Here is a 17,244-nt window from a genome sequence, read left to right as displayed (position 1 = left end):
TTTCTTTTCAGCAGATGTTTTAAACTTACTGATTTGGGGTTAGCATGGTAGCGGGTGGTGTCACAGACAACGCCGTAGCCGATGAGACTGTCCCCTGGAAACAGGAAGGTGTTGCCCACGGGGGACAGCAGCACCTCTTTGGTCTCAGGAAAGAGCCATTCGATGGAAATGTCGCTGAGAACTGGAGACATGGTTTTCTTCAAGGACTTTATCATCTGTGGAGCAAAGAAAAAAAGCCGACTAAAATACACGGCGACATGTGGTTTTTACATTGTACAAAGTGCAGACATGGTTGTTTGAGGGGTCTTGTGTTTGCATCCATAACGTCCCAGTGGTGAGCACGATGGGCAGGATGTTCCTCAGCTAATTTCACCTGGGCAGGCAGGGGCGTATCTAGGGAGTGGCAAGGGCCCCACTTGAAATATAATGGGCCATCCCAAAATTCCAAATCAACTATTTGGTCTGTGTTGATACAAGCTGCTGGTAACTTTCTTTTTTTTCCAATTTTTTTTTTATTTAGGAAAAGCATTCTTCACACATTAGTAATTACACATAATAGCAGAATAAATGCAAGACTCCTCCCTCAAACTTTCAAACACTGGAGCACTTTCTTTGCAGAAAGAGGTGGGTATGACGCTTGCAGTATATTTAACAACTTAGCTCTTCCAAAGATTTTTTCATATTCAAGTAACATGACATTATTTACAAAAGAACACAGGAAGCTTTCACCTTGGAGGGGTAGAGAAATGAAATAAGAAAATTAAATACAGAGCAGGTTAACATGAGGAAATAACACCCATGTACTCCAATAAGTCAAATAAAATCAGGTCTTACAGGTTTGACATATTCAGTCCATTTGGTCCAAATCCTGTAGAATCTATCCTTCTGGACTTTGAGGGAAAATGACGCTAGTAGCTTTCTTAACATCTCAATGTGGTACATTTCAAGTTAAAAAAGTAAATACAAGTACTTTAAGATCGTGATTGTTTTAATCGATTGACGGCACTAGGTTTGATATTTGGTATGAGTGGAAGATACTAAGTTCTTAGCTACTACTGCATGATGGCCCAGCAGTGGCTTGCCTTTGTTTTAGGAGTGATACACAGAGCTTGAAACGAGTACCTTGGGCTGCAGCCTCTCTCCCTCAGCCAGGAACTCCGCTGTTCCTTTGGAAACCGTCGCCAGTCCCTGCACCAGCCGCCTGCAAGCATTCAGTCCTATGCCGAACGTGAAACATCTGCACAAACACATCAGACACAGCGTCTCCGTGGACAGATCCAGAGATATATTGTGCATGATAACAGGTGGCTTGTCGGGATGTGTTCCCATCTTAAAGAGATTTAAAAAAAGACACTCCGGAGATATATGTAAACCAAAAAACAATCTCATTATTCAAACAAGTCTGGGGAGGGGATGAAAAGCCAAACAGGATGTGATGGAGATTTGAGACGTGGGTTCTCTCGAGGGGTTTTGCTGATGCTTTAATTCCTAATTTTTATATTTCCGTTTCTCATCAACGGATGGACCGGCTAATTCCGTTGCACCAGCTTTCTCCCTTTGCATTTTTAATGAGATCAAAGAGCACAAATTAAAATGGAAATGTCACCTCCTACAAAGTTAAAAACCCTAACATGGATTTTCGGCACGGAGATTAATCGTTGTTTGGTCTCGCCCCCATGACTGGCTGCGCTGATTTGTAAGCAGAGTGTGATAATGACCCAGGAAGTGTCGACGAATTGGCCAAGCTCTGTATACCTAACACAATCATCTGGGGGCCAGTCATCCATTAAAAAGGGAGGAGGAACATAAAAGTCAATTATTTCCAGAGTGACTCAGGAGAGGGATTCTCAGCGTGAGACTGAGACACAGGCCGCAGAGTAAAATGAATTTCTCGGCGTACAGCAGATCTATTGTGCCACCGGCGCTCACTCTCAGCCGACAGCTGATGTTTGCATCCAGCGGGGAAGAGTTTTATTCCCTCTGTCTAGATGAAGCTTTAAAACGATGTTGTTTCTGTTTTTTTCATCTTAAATCAAGGCTGCACATTTGTCCCCCTTCTGACACGTTCTCATCTGTGATATATATACAATGTCAGACAATCAGACAACATTCAATGCATGTTCTCAGATTTCATTTTGAGAGGATTACAGCTCCTCCGCCAGGTGCTCAGTCAAAGCCCATGACAATCCCTGGAGGTGAATTTATCCTTGAGTGATGCTTTTTCTATTTGCATAATGGGAATAAACAAAAGAGGAATTTATTGTTGTTTGCTTTGACACAGCAGCTTCTCTGCCTGTGCTGTTACTGCTACAGAAGCCACTTACATGCTTAACCGAGCAGCTTTCTCCAACACATGATTAACCACACATTGATCTAACAACAGCTGCTGTTACATTTAGCATTAAATTTGCACTTTTGCGATCAATGTACCTTGATAAGCTTATTTTAAGACACTTCTACATATAGCCTTAACGATGTCACTCACTGAGCTTTTTCCACATTAGACTCATTCAGTCAGCATTAGCACTTGCCTGATGTGGCGTGCATGGCTGCGAACCAGCTCGATAACTCTGCCCGTGTTGCTGACGGCACCGTCAGTGAGCAGGAAGAGGAGGCGTGGGTGTCCGCTGAACATCGGCTGCCTCAGGATCCAGTTGAGCGGAGCCAGGATGTTGGTGCCCCCCATGTCAGCTCTGATCTTCCTGACATACTCACAAGCCAGAGCCAGAGCTTCCTGAGAAAAGAAAAGAAAACTTCAGGTTTCTTGACTTGCAGTACAGTTATTTTTAATTCTGCAAATACGCCGACGAAGAGTGAGGAAGAGTTGCCTGGTGTTATTTTGTGTTGAGAGTCTTAAGGAGTTGCAGAACGATCACAGTCAGATTATGTTGAGGTTAATTTCTTTGTAAACGATTAATCCTTGATAAGCATCCAGCAGCTACTGTGGAGGACAACATGAAGGTATCGCCACAATACTAAATGCTGTGGTTCATAAAAATACTGTACTCACATAGTACTGAAAATGTCCATTAATTCTGCATCAAGTTAGATTATACTTCATGCAGCATTTATTGCCAAGTTTTAAGAGAGTACAGAGCTTTTTCTGGTTGACTCAGGACATTTCTGGGCAGGGAGTGAATGTGTCTCCTTGAGCCAATGACAGCGATCAGGTGAGTTCAGGAGTGGATACAATTCAGTGATAAAATAAAGATAAAAGACAAAGATAAAAAATAATAATAATAATAATTTTGAGATTCAAGTCATAAATTTACGAGATTAAACTCGTAAATTAACGAGTTCGAGACCAGTCAAGTAATAAAATAAGTATTTCCTCTGCAGACAACTTCCTCCAAGTCAGTGTGGTTCTTTCTTCAGTTTCTTGCAGTATCTTTTCAGGGTGCTGATATTTTATGACAATGTGAAGATGATGATGTGCCAAAAGCATGTGTAGTTTCATATGTGCATAAGTAAAGCCCCAACACAACTGTTTGTCTGTTATCGGTCTGCCTTGTTAAAGTCTGTCTCATGTGCAGAGACAGTTTGTGTCCTGTTCATCATTTTACAGACGAACAAGGTCTTACAAGTTGAAGTGAAAACTTCTCTTGAAATAATTGTTTTTACCGACTACACAAGGAAGTATCCTATTTCCTTATTAGTGAAACCTTTATGACAACATGCTCCATGTTGGTCATTTGAGAACAGGATGCTGCTGCTCTTCTGATATAGACTAAAATAACCACTTTATTCTTTAAAGACTTTAAGAGTTCTACTTTCATCATTTTCTCGCAGGCTGGTCTCGAATTCGGCTACGGCTACGGCTAAATTTACGACTTTAATCTCAAAATGTTTTTTGTTTTTTTAATGTGGTACTAATCCTCCGTCGTAAGAAACAGGAAAATAATTATCAAAAATAACAAGAAGTTAAAAATCAAATATATGTACATCAGTTAAATAAAGGGAGAAAAAAATACAACAATAGAATAATACTAGGTATGTACACTTCCACTTGTGGAGTTATTATTATTAAAAACACACACAGTGTGTAGCATTATTGATATGAGTCATGAGGTGGTGATGCTGTTAAAGAGTCTGATTAAACAGTCTGACCACAGGTGGAATGAAAGACCTGCGGTATCGCTCTGTCTCGCATGGTGGGTGTCTCAGTCAAATTACCGTGGTGGTAATTTGACGCAATTCAAACGCTTGTTTCCTCGCGTACAGTCGTTTACAGTGTAAGTACAAACAGCAATGTACACACTACACTTTACCTCCTCATAGTTCTGGCTGGTTGTGAAAAGTGATTTGAAAGTTGAGCCGAAGCCTATGATGTTAAAAAGACAGCCGGGCACAAGACTCTTCAGAATCACCACCATGGCATCCTAAGAGGGCGAGAGAGAGCGCGAGAGAGAGAGAGAGAGAGAGAGAGAGAGAGAGAGAGAGAGAGAGAGAGAGCAGATTAAGTTCAGGTCCACCATAAAAGAACAGGACATCGACTGTGAAAATAAAAAGACGAATCCTCTTCTGCTCATTAGGTGCTTAATGTCCTGTTAAACTTTCTGATCATCTCCGCGGCGGTGCAGCTACGTCTAGCGTCTTCTGATGTCTGTTTCAATGGAGGCGCAGTGCTCTCTGCACAGCTGTCATCAGCGCACAGCCGACTTTCTCGATGAGAGGAGTGAGTGGAAAGTGGCATCATGCCGTGTCCTTTCATCCTTCACTGCTTCTTCTGCGGCAGTTTCCACAGGGAAACCACTTATCTTGAACCTTCACTTAGATGAAGAGCAGAAGGAGCAGGACATCTATTGTGAAGATGGCAGCTTAGGTGCAATAACAAAGCAAAAATTCAATAGGTCGTTTTTTTTTCCAGTTTTTAGTCTTATTTCAGAAAGAATAGTAAGATTTCCTGCAAGATCAGTGTTTAAGAGAAAAAGTCATTACATCACTGTCCTCGCTGTCCTGGCTGTAAGCCCAGACTCTGAACTATCAGACACATCCACTAAAAGCTTAAATCTGAGTCACAAATTAACACCGGTCAGCCACTCGTCAAGGCAAGGTCGGTGCACAAGCAGCCGAATGACATTCAAACAGGTTTAAAAATAAAGTCTCTGGGGCCCTGGTAGCGCAGTGGTTGGTTCACGCGCCCCTTGTATGGAGGCTGTGGTGCTCCGGGTGGGCGGCCTGGGTTCAAATCCGGCCTGGGCATGTCATTCCCCACTCTCTCTACCTGATTTCCAACTCTATCCACTGTCCTATATCTCCAATAAAAGGCACAAAAAGCCAAAAAAAAAATCTTTAAAAAAAAAAAATAATAAAGTCTCTCATTGGGTCCAGATGGCCTAGCGGTTAGGTTGCACCGCATATACAGAACGGAGGCCAGGGATTTGAATCTGACCTGCAGCTCCTTTCCCACATTTCCCATTATTCACTCGTAAAATCTGTGTAATCTGCAAATATTTTTTAGGAAAATGCCACCTCTTAACTTAAATCATGTGCCATTGTATGGTGATTTATATTTGATCAGTGTGTGCCTTCATGTATGATGAGAAACATAACACGCCACTGACTTTAAAAATACCTTCACGCGGTTGATGTTCACGCCGCTCATGCTGCCGCTGCGGTCAATGAGGAAGATGAATTCGCCGTGAACCTTCCTCAGGTCGGCGCTGATGGACTTGAGGTCGGGACAGAAGTTTAACATGACCACGGGGTTGTGGAGGATGTCTTTGTGGAGGCGCCTGTGAATGATATCCACCTGTGAAAAAAGGCAGAGGACTAAAAATGTAAAAGCACTCTGGCTCTTTAGATAACTGTTTCATTTTCAGAATTTGAGGAGGATTGATTTTAACACTCAAAGAAGGCAAGAAAAGAGACAAAAAAAAATAGGCACGTAATCAGGTCGATAGACAGAGCACATCAATTATTCTAGATGCGCAGGAAATTCCGGGCAGACTGAGGCGAGCATTTGGAGTGTTTCCATAGAAACACATTTTTATGGCTAAGTGCTCTCCCCCTCTCTCTCTCTCTCTCTCTCTCTCTTTCTCTCTCTCTCTCTCTCTCTCTCTCTCTCTCTCTCTCTCTCTCTCTCTCTCTCTCTCTGCTTCCCCTGTTTAGGTCTGCCGGTCACTTAACAACCTCATCATCTCAGAGATGTGAAAGGACACATCTCTGAGATGGTTAGGGGTAATCTTTGCTCTTTAACTTTTTAGAAGAAGGGAGAGATATACGTTCCATGGCAGTCTGAATTGTGAAAATCCATTCTGCCAAATGAAGATATCCACATCATAAGTCAAGAAAAAGGGTTTGAGGGCAAAGCATTCAAAGAGTATAACATCAATAGGCTATAAAACGTACATTGAACGTTTCACAGAGAGAAAAAAGAAATGAAAACTAGAGGTGGGAATCTTTCAATATCTCCCAATTCAATTCAATTTAGATTATTGGGGGGTCACAATTTTTTATTCATACCAATTCCCTAATCACAATTCATTCCCTTTTTTGTTACAAAGCGGTCCTTACTGCAGGATCTTCTCCAGTCTGCTGTGCACTTTTGAGAGGGACAAAATTATTATTTGACATTAAAAAAACAAAATGTGTTCAGCTTTACTTGTAAAAAAAACTTGAATATTAAAATATAAATTTGTGGGCTTGGGACAGTTAATGAGGTATTTATCAGAAACGCGCTTGTGTAAAAATGTGACGTGATCAGGTCTGTGAAGGAGGATGGGGTTTGTTATCTTGATTGCACATTCAGACTTGGCAGGCCGATTGATAAATTGATGCTGTGTGCGTGCGCAGATCAATGGAGTGATGAAATAATGGGACATGAACACAAATGGCTTCTGTTGCAGGGCGTTGTTTGTGATATTGCACTGTAGTCTTCACTGTTGCCATCAGTTCGTGCAAAGGTAATAACGCGGCTGACACACTCACTTTCCTCTCGTTGCTGGAGTCCTTCTTGGTGGCCTTGATAAAATCGCTCCGGCCGTGAAGGAACTCGTCGTACTCCTCCTGCGTCATGTCTCCGTTCTCAATGAGCACATGGGGCAGATGAGGTTCTGCGGGGACACAGTTTGAAAGGACACAGACATAACTATTAATACAGATGCACAATAAAACTGATGGACAATGTCTGGAAATGACACGAGGTAGAAGAAGAGCGTCTGGGTAGGAAGTGGAAATGTGTAAAGGAGAATTAATCTGATATTTATACAAAGAAAAACACAATTTACTCAGAGGGTTAAGAGCATCCTGGGGATTTAAGCTGTTTCTCTTTATTAGATAATATCTGTAGAGCCTTTTAGTCTGAAAAGGCATTTATATTGTCTTTAGATATCTATCCTTCCTTAAGTTGTTTTGACATGTTTTGACATGAACAGGTTCTGAATATTGTACTTACCAGCTCCAGGCAATATCATTTGTGATTTAAAGCTCCTGTGAGGAGGTTTTAACTTGCTGTAAAACAAACTAAATAACAGTTTTGATGACTCTTTATGAGCCACAAAGGCAAACAAGACCATCAGTAAATACACTGATTATTTTGAAATAGTTCTTTTTAATGCCTGAAACGTCTGCTGTAGTGTATGTGTCCGACAAAGTCACTGACATCATGCTGCAAAAACTGATTTTGTACTTTTCTTTTTACATTTTTCACAGCAAATATTGACAATGAGTGAAAATGAGCAGGATGAGATTCAAAAAACAATAACTACTTAATCATGTGCAGGACAAAAACCAGCAAAGAGATAACAGTTGCCCCCGTTGTCCACAAGGGGGCGCCAAAATCAACACAGACTGAACGTTCCTCCTCACAGGAGCTTTAAGTCAAATGTGTCTAAAGGAACTCCTGAGTACTTTTGATCCAGACGTTAAACCTTGAGTCAAATCCAAATGTGAACCTTGAATTAAAAAGTGAAGTTGGTTTGAAATTGGTTAATTTATCTATCATGTCTCCGTCATCTCTCAAGCCAAGTCCAAGTTACGTTTCATGATTAAGAACCTTTGTCTGTTTTCTAGGTTTTTTTTTGTCAGCAGGATCATCTTAACATGATTAGTCACATTTAACTAAAACTTTGTGGAACAGTATGGCATTGTTGATGAAGGAACCCATAACATGTTTGCATTACAAAAACGAGCTCTGTCATCCAAATTGTAGAATCAGTTTCTACATCAAAGTGGATCTACATTTCTTTCATTTCAGCATATAGCTTTTTGTAACAACTTCCTTCCATTACAAGCCATTTTCATAATTTGGTTTGCATCCAAACAGTTCACATTTAAGTACATGGACATGATAATTAAGTGTTTTCTGATTTCCACAAATATATGTTTAGTGACTATACTGATTGCAATTGCAGATTCACGTATCATGGAGGACTGACCTTTGCAGAGGTCTGCGCTCTCCGAGTGACCTTTTAGTGACAGGCTTTATATTCGATTTTTTGATCCAGCAGATGTCGCCCTTGAGCACCAGCATGAAACCAAAACAACTCGCGCTGCATTGTTGTGTTAGCATGCTAATGCTGGCGATCTTTATTATGCTGGTATCTTCACACTGCATGTCAATTTACCTGAAATGAGCGTGATCTAGAAACACAGTTAAGCAGTGAGTACAGTATGTTATTCTTCTTTTCTCTAGTCCCTCAATTAAACAACTTTTATACACGAGGGGAGGAGTCAGCCGGCCGTCCTGGCGATGTAAACAAACTGAAGATAGGACTCTGAAAACTCTGAAAACATCACAGACAGTGGGACTCAGGTGTTACACTCATTGTAGACAGTCATGACTCACAGAGTTATTTTCAGAGGATACACTGATTCTGCAGGGATATAACGACAAAGATGTCATATGAATATAAATGAAATATGAATGATGTATGCATAAATTAGAACAACTTGTGGTCTTATCCCCCTTTCTGGTTTTCATCGATAAAAACAGTTATAAAATTAAGTTCTTATATTGTTACAAAATATCCAAATGAACCCTCGAATCATTTAATTGACATGTCTGTTATGCGGCTCAGTTTCCCCCATCTCTCCATCAAGCTGAGCATCCATATGGTGATTGAAACAGGAGCAGCAGTCTGAGCTGAATTAGATTGCCGAGCACCGGCAGCTGCTCTGTTTGTTAAGGAAACCTTCATAAGAGGATCAGCGAGGCCGGCGCTCGCTCCTGCCTCTGGGAGACAACTGGCCCACACATACTGCGTAGGTCAAAAAGGCAGTCAGAGAAAGACAGAGAGTGCAAGGGGGGGGGGGGGGAGCCCTGACAATGCACACCCACACAAAGAAGTCTGAGTCTGCTGGTATGTCATAGAATAATAAGAGGAGGGCAATTTTTTTTTTTCCTGATGAGGCACTCACGCACAAAAAGTGAGTCAGTGAATCACCTCACAACTGATCTCTTTATGAGCCTGACACACACACACACACACACACAAAAAAAACCCTGTAAAAGAAGCCCGACAGCGCCGAAATAAACAATTTCAAAATATTGTACTTGAGAGAAGAGGAGAGAATGATTGCAGGGCTGAGATAGGTGAGTGTGTTTTGGAGGCTGTGTGTGGACTCACCGCTCGGGTAGATGAGGATTTCCACAGGACAGTCGTAAGTGTACTTGTCGGCGAGAGTGATCACGACGCTGGTGGCAGAGCGGGCCAGAGGGTCCGCATCGGCTCGGATAGCGTGAGACGGACTCTCCACACCTACACAAGACAACAACCTGTTATTAAACCAGCGGATTAAATAACCCACCTGCTGTAATAACAGCAATCACAAACCAGCATATCCCACTGACATGGTGAATGGACTTGGCTTTTCTAGCCGTCTGACTACTCAAAGCTCTTTTAAAACACCTTTCAATTCACACACTGATGGCAGAGGCTGCAGCGTAAAGTGTCCATCAGCGTTAACTAATCCAAACACATTCATACGCTGCCAAGGGAGCAGCGGGAGAAATTTGCGGTTTTGTGTCTTTGCCAAGGCTGCAGGAGCTGGGGATCGAAACCCCCAACCTTCCGCTTAAGAGATGACCCGCTCTACCACTGAGTCACAGCCGCCCCCTTATATCATATCATATCCATGAGCCCACATCATTTTACCTGGCTATCATTGTTTTTCTTAAGTTATATGATAATTAGCTGTAATTCCACGAGAATTTGATGTTGTGAAATAGACTTTTCCCTCTGTCTAGTTGAGTGTTAGATATGAAGTCTGATTGACGCTCGTGTTGGTTTGAAAAATAAGGTTATAGGCAGTGCGCTATTATCTTAGCATAAAGGCTGGAAACAAGGAAAACAGCTAGCCTGGCTCTGTTCAAAGGTAACAATTCTGCCTGGAAGCAGGTCCTTATTGACACATGGGATTAAGGCCCTGAGTACTTCTTTGCCAGGGAAGTTATTTATTTCTACTCAAACTGGGCCCCCCTTGAAATCTGATTGGCCAGCCCAAAGTCCAAATCTATGATTGGCTATTTGTCTAATCAGAGACTGGATTTATTGTAGATTAAAATTCTATTGTCAACAGGCTACTGGTAGTTTGTCTTTATGTGTTAAGGTAGTATTTATTGCTGTTAGTACTTTCAGTTGTTAATAAATGATTTGCATATTTTCATGCTCTTTCCATAAAAATGGATCTTTGTTTTTCCAAGTTATGTTAGCGTTGCCTTTTCACAAGTGTAAAATATAGTGACACAAGAGAGCAGCACTGTTTTTCTTTTGGTGCACTTCACTGAAGGATGCATCACAACTACGACTTCTTTCTGCAAAGTTGAAAGCTTTCAAAGAGCACTGGAATGCAATGCTTATAATCCAGATAGCTCAAGTGACCGGGCCTCTCAAACCATTATACAAACAGGCTAAAAAGGTATGACGTCTTCAAATCTTATGACACACTCAATGAAATAATCCATCAAACATGCGACTCATTTTGGTTAGGTTTCTGACCTGCGAGGAGATAGGGAGCCCGTATCTCCAGCTGGAAGTTAAACTCGTAGTCCATGGAGTTGATGGTCTCCTCCTCCAGCAGTGAAGCAAGCCACAGCTGAGGAGGTGTGTTGGGAGTTTGATCATGAGGACTAGAGGCACAGGTGTTCCTGTCACGCCTAGGAGAAACACAGCATATCTACATAAAAAGCAGCTTTAAAAAAAAAACAAAAAAACAAAAAAAACGGTTGGTTCAATTATTTTACCATGCATACAAACTTTAATTTTGCAGCAGAAATTCAGTGTTAAATCCTGCTTCAAAATACACTACCATATCAAAAAAAAAAGCAGGCCTAAAGTTGTTTCAGTTGTTTCTTACGTTCTGGAGAAGTTTGGAGAAAGTCCCTGCTCCTCATTGATGGTCCTCTGCACTCGAGGTGTGCACACCGGTGGGGAGGACACCTTGATGCCTCCATTGGGCAGGGTGGAGAGCTCAGAGGAGGTGCTAACCAGCACATGGACTGTCTCCATGGGCGGGATCATCCCGAGGTTAACCACTAACACTGTTCTCTCCAAATCCTCATCCATCACTATGTGGCCTGGAACACCAGACAAGATTAGTATGATTACATCAATCTACGACAACTTCCAAGGTGATTTCTCTCCAGTGTCTGTAAGAGGGAGCTCTGAAAACTGAGTCAGCTGCATCTTAAGTAAAAACTCAGGCTTGCATTAGTCGTCATCCATCTTTCAAGGGTTTCTCTACTTCTTTGTTTACGTGAAGTACCATACATTAATGTCACTACCAATTGCCTGTAACCTATAATTATCTCTAACTGATTATGCATACGGCATCTGGCACACAGATTAAGGTTCAGGTTCAGCTTACTTAATTTGCACCTGTGGGTGGATTTCTTTTGCAGCCAACAAGATAGTGACATCCATCAAGACACACAAATTACTTAACACAACACATTAGACAGAAGTCCAATTAGGAGAGAAGAAATCAGTGGAGAGCCTCTTTAACGTACATTGGAATTATTTTTGGGCACTTGGTGGCAGCACAACAAGCTTTAAACTCATGCACTTGGAGTATATATGACCTATTAACATCTGGCAGACACAAAGTCACATTGCCGTTCATTAGGAGTGGAAAGTTAGGCAACTTTATACCTCAATATGTCCAATTGATGCTGAACAGGTTGTGTTAAAAAAGGTTTATCTGAGTTTAAGCGTTGAAAACACTTCGAATCAAAACAGATAAGTGGTAGGACAGAACAAAAAACAATGAGCTGAAAAATATTCCAAAAAGATGATGGGGAACTCTTATTCTCTGTTTCTCTGTTTAGTCCTCTCACACATAGCCTAGTAATGTGTACCCTGTGACAGTTAAAACGCCCAAAGATAAGTGGGTCTAGCTAATAAAATAAATACTGTAATACTATTGATTAGTGGAGCTTTAACCTTACCACTGCCACTCTGAAGGGCTCCATTAGATGTGTTGCAGCAATCCAAATAACAGTCGTCAATTTTTGCCTTGTCTTTGATTTGCAGAGTTATAATCTGACTGGATATCATTGACTCGAACCCCACGACGATGGAATTCTCCTCCAGTGGATAAATGAACATCCCTTAAAAAAAAAAAAAAACGAAAATAAGGGCATGAACCAGAGGCAGAAAATAAGCAATTAGACTAAACATGTTCAGTCTATCATACTGAATATTATAACAGTGTGTGTCAGAGCGGATAGTATTTGAAAGTAACAGGCATCCACACAGCTGATGTAAACAAATTAGTCTCCTGTTGTGAACACACTCACCCTCGATTGCATGATCCTCAATGTTTTCATAGGTCATAGAGGCTGACATGGCCAGAGTGTAACCCCTGACGCAGGAAGTGATGTCAGAGACGCTGAGGGGCAGGGCGCTCCGGTTCTCCTTGTTAATGAGTCCAGGCATGGTGCTGGTTTTAGGATTCTGGTTTGTTGCCAAAGTATGACAAAAAAAAAAGAATCCATCAGTTAAATAATGTTCAATATCAAAAAGGGAAATGGGATCCAAACTCTTTTTAATGCAATAATTCAAGTTCTTTTGTAGCATCATAGAAATCACTTATTGACTCAATGCTAGCAAGTCCAACAGCTGCTCCAATTAGCCAGAGCAACAATCACAAAGTTTCTGGGTCATAGTCTGGCTGTTACTGTGAAGAAACAATCAAGCATCTGCTACTAATACACATAATAACCAGACAACTGCTTCATAAATCTAGGTTACTGCTCATGCTGTATATCTAGGAGGAGGCTAACTGGTTAGCCAATCGCCTCGCCCTAGCGGTAATGTCATGCCCTATAAAAAGCCCAACTCGTTAAAATTGTTAGCTAGTGTTATTCACTTGCCCAACCACACAGAAATACTTCATTTTTTATCTTTATAGGGAGTTGTGTCTCTGTCTCTGAGAAATATGTTTAAAAATAAAAAGAAACAAAGGCAACTATCTCTGAATCAACTAGCTACAACATTTAGCGGCTGCCGCTAACAGTAGTTCTTCACTTTCATGTTGTGTTATGACCTCACAGCTCTATATCTCGCTAGTGAGCTAATTTACTGTGTAGACGGCATTTACAGTCTTGTTAAGAACAATCGAATGGAGATTTTTGACGAGGATTATTTTAGCATTGTTGTCTCACCAGTTAGCAAATGGAAAATGATTTAACAATTATCAATAAGCAAATTTATGTAGGTGCTAGTTTATGCAATTTTCTCTAAAGAAATACACTTACAATGGCAAAAACCTTTTTTCTTTTCTCTTTTTTTCAACTTTTATTTACCTAGCAGTGATATCAAACACAAGCCAGAGTCTCATCACTGAATCCAGAACAAGATGAAAGCAGCCTTGGACATCAAATCAGTCAAGTTGGCTTTATAGATATCCAAACCTCAATCATCTTTTATGATAAGAGCCGAGGTAAAAATCAAGAGGGCCTTTGGGTGACACTGGTAGATAAGAGGTCAGAGCAATTTAAGGCTGTTTCATCATCACAACACAACATAACAGGAGGAAAACAGTATCCAGTGAAAACCAGAAACCTTAGATACAGATAAATCTCATGGAGGACGGCACAGCAGCTAATTAGGCGAGTTATAATTCTATTCCTCCCTGTGCTGCGCTTTATTGTTAATGCCGTCTCCTCTACAAGCAATCTTGGTTATGTGCTGTCAAGGGTCTGTGCCTGCTGCACGACCAGATCCCCAGCACAGGCTTGATAGGAAGTGTTCTGACGAAAGCAATTTCCATAGAGACAGCTCTGCTTGCTTGATTGCTTGCCTGCAGACTGACCATTAACATCTGTGAATAGTGCATTTATTTTTGATATCATGACTAATTGCAATTAAACACCAGTCGATCTTTTTTTTCTTTTGTGGTGGTTTCACCTCACTACAAAATTTCAATAGCACTTAGAAAATTCAAACTATACTCAAAAGAAAAAACTTCCCTTGACTCTCCTTGGCTGCATAATAAGCCTGTTCAAAAATCAATAAAAAAAAAGTCGATCAGTCTCTTTAATAGGCAACACAGGGATTCAGGCACCAAATGGTTAGCTACGGTGAAGAAAAGGTCACAGAGATGTAATTACTACTTTGGTGTTCGCCTCAACAGTGCCATCATGTGTCCAGTCACCAACAGATTGATCCTTTGTCCCTCTACGGAAACAATCTCAAACAGGTGAAAAAAGAAAAGACTTAATAAAAAGACAAATGAAAGCGCTGTCGAGCTGCAAACTAACCCGATGCTGACAGTGATAAGATGACAAATTCATTGATGAGATATAGAGAACATCAATACATATTTATGTGAAATTTAAGATCCACCACATTGAATTTCTACATAACTTAGTCGCACGCTTTATAAAACTACATTTGACAGTTTTTCCCTTCAAGACGTCACTCTCTCTACGGTCTTTCAGCTTTTGGTAATTAGTGTTAAAAGTGGAAGTCCCAGGATGCTTCTCTCCCATCACATGAGTCACCAAGCCTCTCTCTCTGGGGGGGGGGGGGGGGGTTTGCTTTAAACACCAGCAAAAACCATCAACTCTCCATATTTTCTATCAGCAATGCCACACTCCTCTGCACTCATTAGTGTCAAAAAAACAGAGAGCAGATGCTGCTGCTGCGCTAACCACCTGTTGGAACACCGTGTCTGGAAATCTGTTTACAGCGTTAATCCACATGCATCGCCGGTAGTTTTTAATGATCTACCTAGTCAACCTTTTCTTCATTTTTAAATTATGTGACAGAGATGGGTAAAACATGAACATAAACATCATCAAAAGGACACACTGCAGCAATAACAATGCATCTGATATGAGCACAATATCAGCCTCATTATCTTACCTTTCATTTGTGTCAGCTGGGTTTGCAGCGAGGATCTCTCCTTGTCACAAGTCCACTTATCATGAAAGATATCCTCCTCTTCTCCAACCCCTTTTTTTGTTCTCTCTCTCTTGGTGGCGTAGAGGGAACAGGAGTGCTGCCACAGGTGGTAGAAGCTACATATGCAGCGGCCACATTGCTGGTTGGACGCACGGCGCAAAGAGAGAGGGAAAGGTTGGCGGAGAAGCTGCTGCAATCAAGCACACGGCAACATGTGGTTGCAAAAAAAGAAAAAAACAGTTTTATTTGTTTTCCTCTTCCTCCCCCTCTTCCCCTGTGGATGCTGGAGTTAGAAGGATTTGAGAGAGAGAGAGAGAGAGAGAGCGCGAGGGAGAGAGGCAGAGAGGGAGAGGGGGCACGGGTCTTCCAATAAACACCCCCCTTTCCGTCACATCCAAAGCATCAGCATCAGCACCACCCACTCAGTCCAGCCCTCCCTGATGAAAACACAAACCATTCAGGTATTCTTTTTAATAGCCCACAGTGAGACTGATTGACATGCCACTGAAACACCAGGAGAGAAACAGATGTGTGGTGATCACTGCATCCCCCCCCCCCCATATCACCTTTAATCTCTCACCCCTCCTCCCTCCTGTGCGATTGGACAGCTTGTCAATGTTTAAATCCATTGTGGGTGTTTGGCTGTCTCTGTATTTTCTGATCACTCGTTTTGATCCATCTGCTTTCCTGAGGTTACCATGGCGATTAATGAGTGTTCATAAAGTCATTTTGGCGGTTACCAAATCTTGATTATCTCTGCCTGTGTTATCTGTGTGTGTGAGAGTGTGTGAGTGTAGGTGGGTTTGGCTGATGCTCAACATCCGCCTCCAAATTGAATCAACCTGCAGCCAATAACACTCGGCAACCCCCCCCCCCCCCCATCCCCTTTCCTCTCCCTTTTCATCAGTGCCTCAACCTCTCTAAGACGGTCACAAACACACACTCATACTTAATTCAACTCAAATCAAAGAACATTGTATTCCAACCTGTAATGCAATTCCAACCTGATTCTGCACTACAGAGCTGACAGTATTGTCATTTCTCACTGGAAAACATTGGTGAAAATAGATACACAATAATGAGTTAACCTGACCTAGCCTGACCCCCTGTAAATGGGGTGCTTTCACCCAGTGTGATGGTGTTAATTTCATTCAGTAGGGCCTATCCCTGGGTAGAAAAACCACCCATTGCAGTTTTTTTTTTTCATCCAGGAATCCATCAGCACTACAAAAATGACACCGGGACAAAACTGTACGCCAACCTCTGGAAGACGTGTGTGAAACTGTATTTGTAGCCTTTGCAGTGTCTGGACTCACCATAGCTGTATTGTTCATTGAATGCATCTCATTCATTGATTATTTTTGGAGGTCCACGCATGGCAGTCAGCAAAGCTGAATTCACCATTTTGAAGACTTCTTTATTTCCTGCACAATTTAGCACAGTATGCCTTCAATTTGACTATGTTGTTAAATCCCTCCACTTGTGCACACCTTGTATTTATATTTTGTCTTTTATTCTGTAGCCCCATGTGGTCCATTTCTAAATTATAATTTTTAATTGGTTTTCACAGCTTATTAAGAAGCTGTAACAGTTAGGGTACATTTTACTGTGGAAGTTGCTGAATCACTTTTTTTATTGTATTAAAAGCTGTAGAGAAAAGGTCTAACAGTCAGTAGTGACATATTAACCTATGTAAAATATGAGACATTTTATAAGTAGCCTACTTACATTTGCATTGCGGTCAATCATAACCGCAGGCTGTACAAGACAAATGAGGAAACCAAAGATGAAAAAGATGTAAAGTGATTTTTGATGAAGAATAGTCAAATCGACATTTTTTGATTGGTTAAATACCTTATCATGTGTCATCATAGGCGTGTCAGCAGGGTCATCT

General features: G+C 41.3%; 1 protein-coding gene across 1 annotated transcript in view; it reads right to left on the bottom strand.

Moving 5' to 3' along the window:
• vwa5b1 (von Willebrand factor A domain containing 5B1) overlaps positions 1 to 15,640 on the bottom strand; it is a 34,215-nt gene extending 18,575 nt beyond the window's left edge. Inside the window, exons 1-12 of the mRNA XM_065961648.1 lie at positions 15,312 to 15,640; positions 12,740 to 12,896; positions 12,389 to 12,550; positions 11,299 to 11,518; positions 10,941 to 11,098; positions 9,570 to 9,701; positions 6,931 to 7,055; positions 5,576 to 5,752; positions 4,269 to 4,379; positions 2,532 to 2,734; positions 1,123 to 1,237; positions 30 to 215 (exon numbers count right to left, since the gene is read on the bottom strand). Of these exons, the coding sequence (XP_065817720.1) occupies positions 30 to 215; positions 1,123 to 1,237; positions 2,532 to 2,734; positions 4,269 to 4,379; positions 5,576 to 5,752; positions 6,931 to 7,055; positions 9,570 to 9,701; positions 10,941 to 11,098; positions 11,299 to 11,518; positions 12,389 to 12,550; positions 12,740 to 12,878 (1,728 nt within the window). The 5' untranslated portion in view covers positions 12,879 to 12,896; positions 15,312 to 15,640. The remainder of the gene's footprint in view (positions 1 to 29; positions 216 to 1,122; positions 1,238 to 2,531; positions 2,735 to 4,268; positions 4,380 to 5,575; positions 5,753 to 6,930; positions 7,056 to 9,569; positions 9,702 to 10,940; positions 11,099 to 11,298; positions 11,519 to 12,388; positions 12,551 to 12,739; positions 12,897 to 15,311) is intronic.
• Between the last annotated feature and the right edge of the window lie 1,604 nt (positions 15,641 to 17,244).

The sequence above is a fragment of the Labrus bergylta genome, chromosome 12 (assembly GCF_963930695.1).
Source record: "Labrus bergylta chromosome 12, fLabBer1.1, whole genome shotgun sequence".
NCBI lineage: Eukaryota > Metazoa > Chordata > Actinopteri > Labriformes > Labridae > Labrus > Labrus bergylta.
This window is presented reverse-complemented; position numbering and strand designations above follow the sequence as displayed.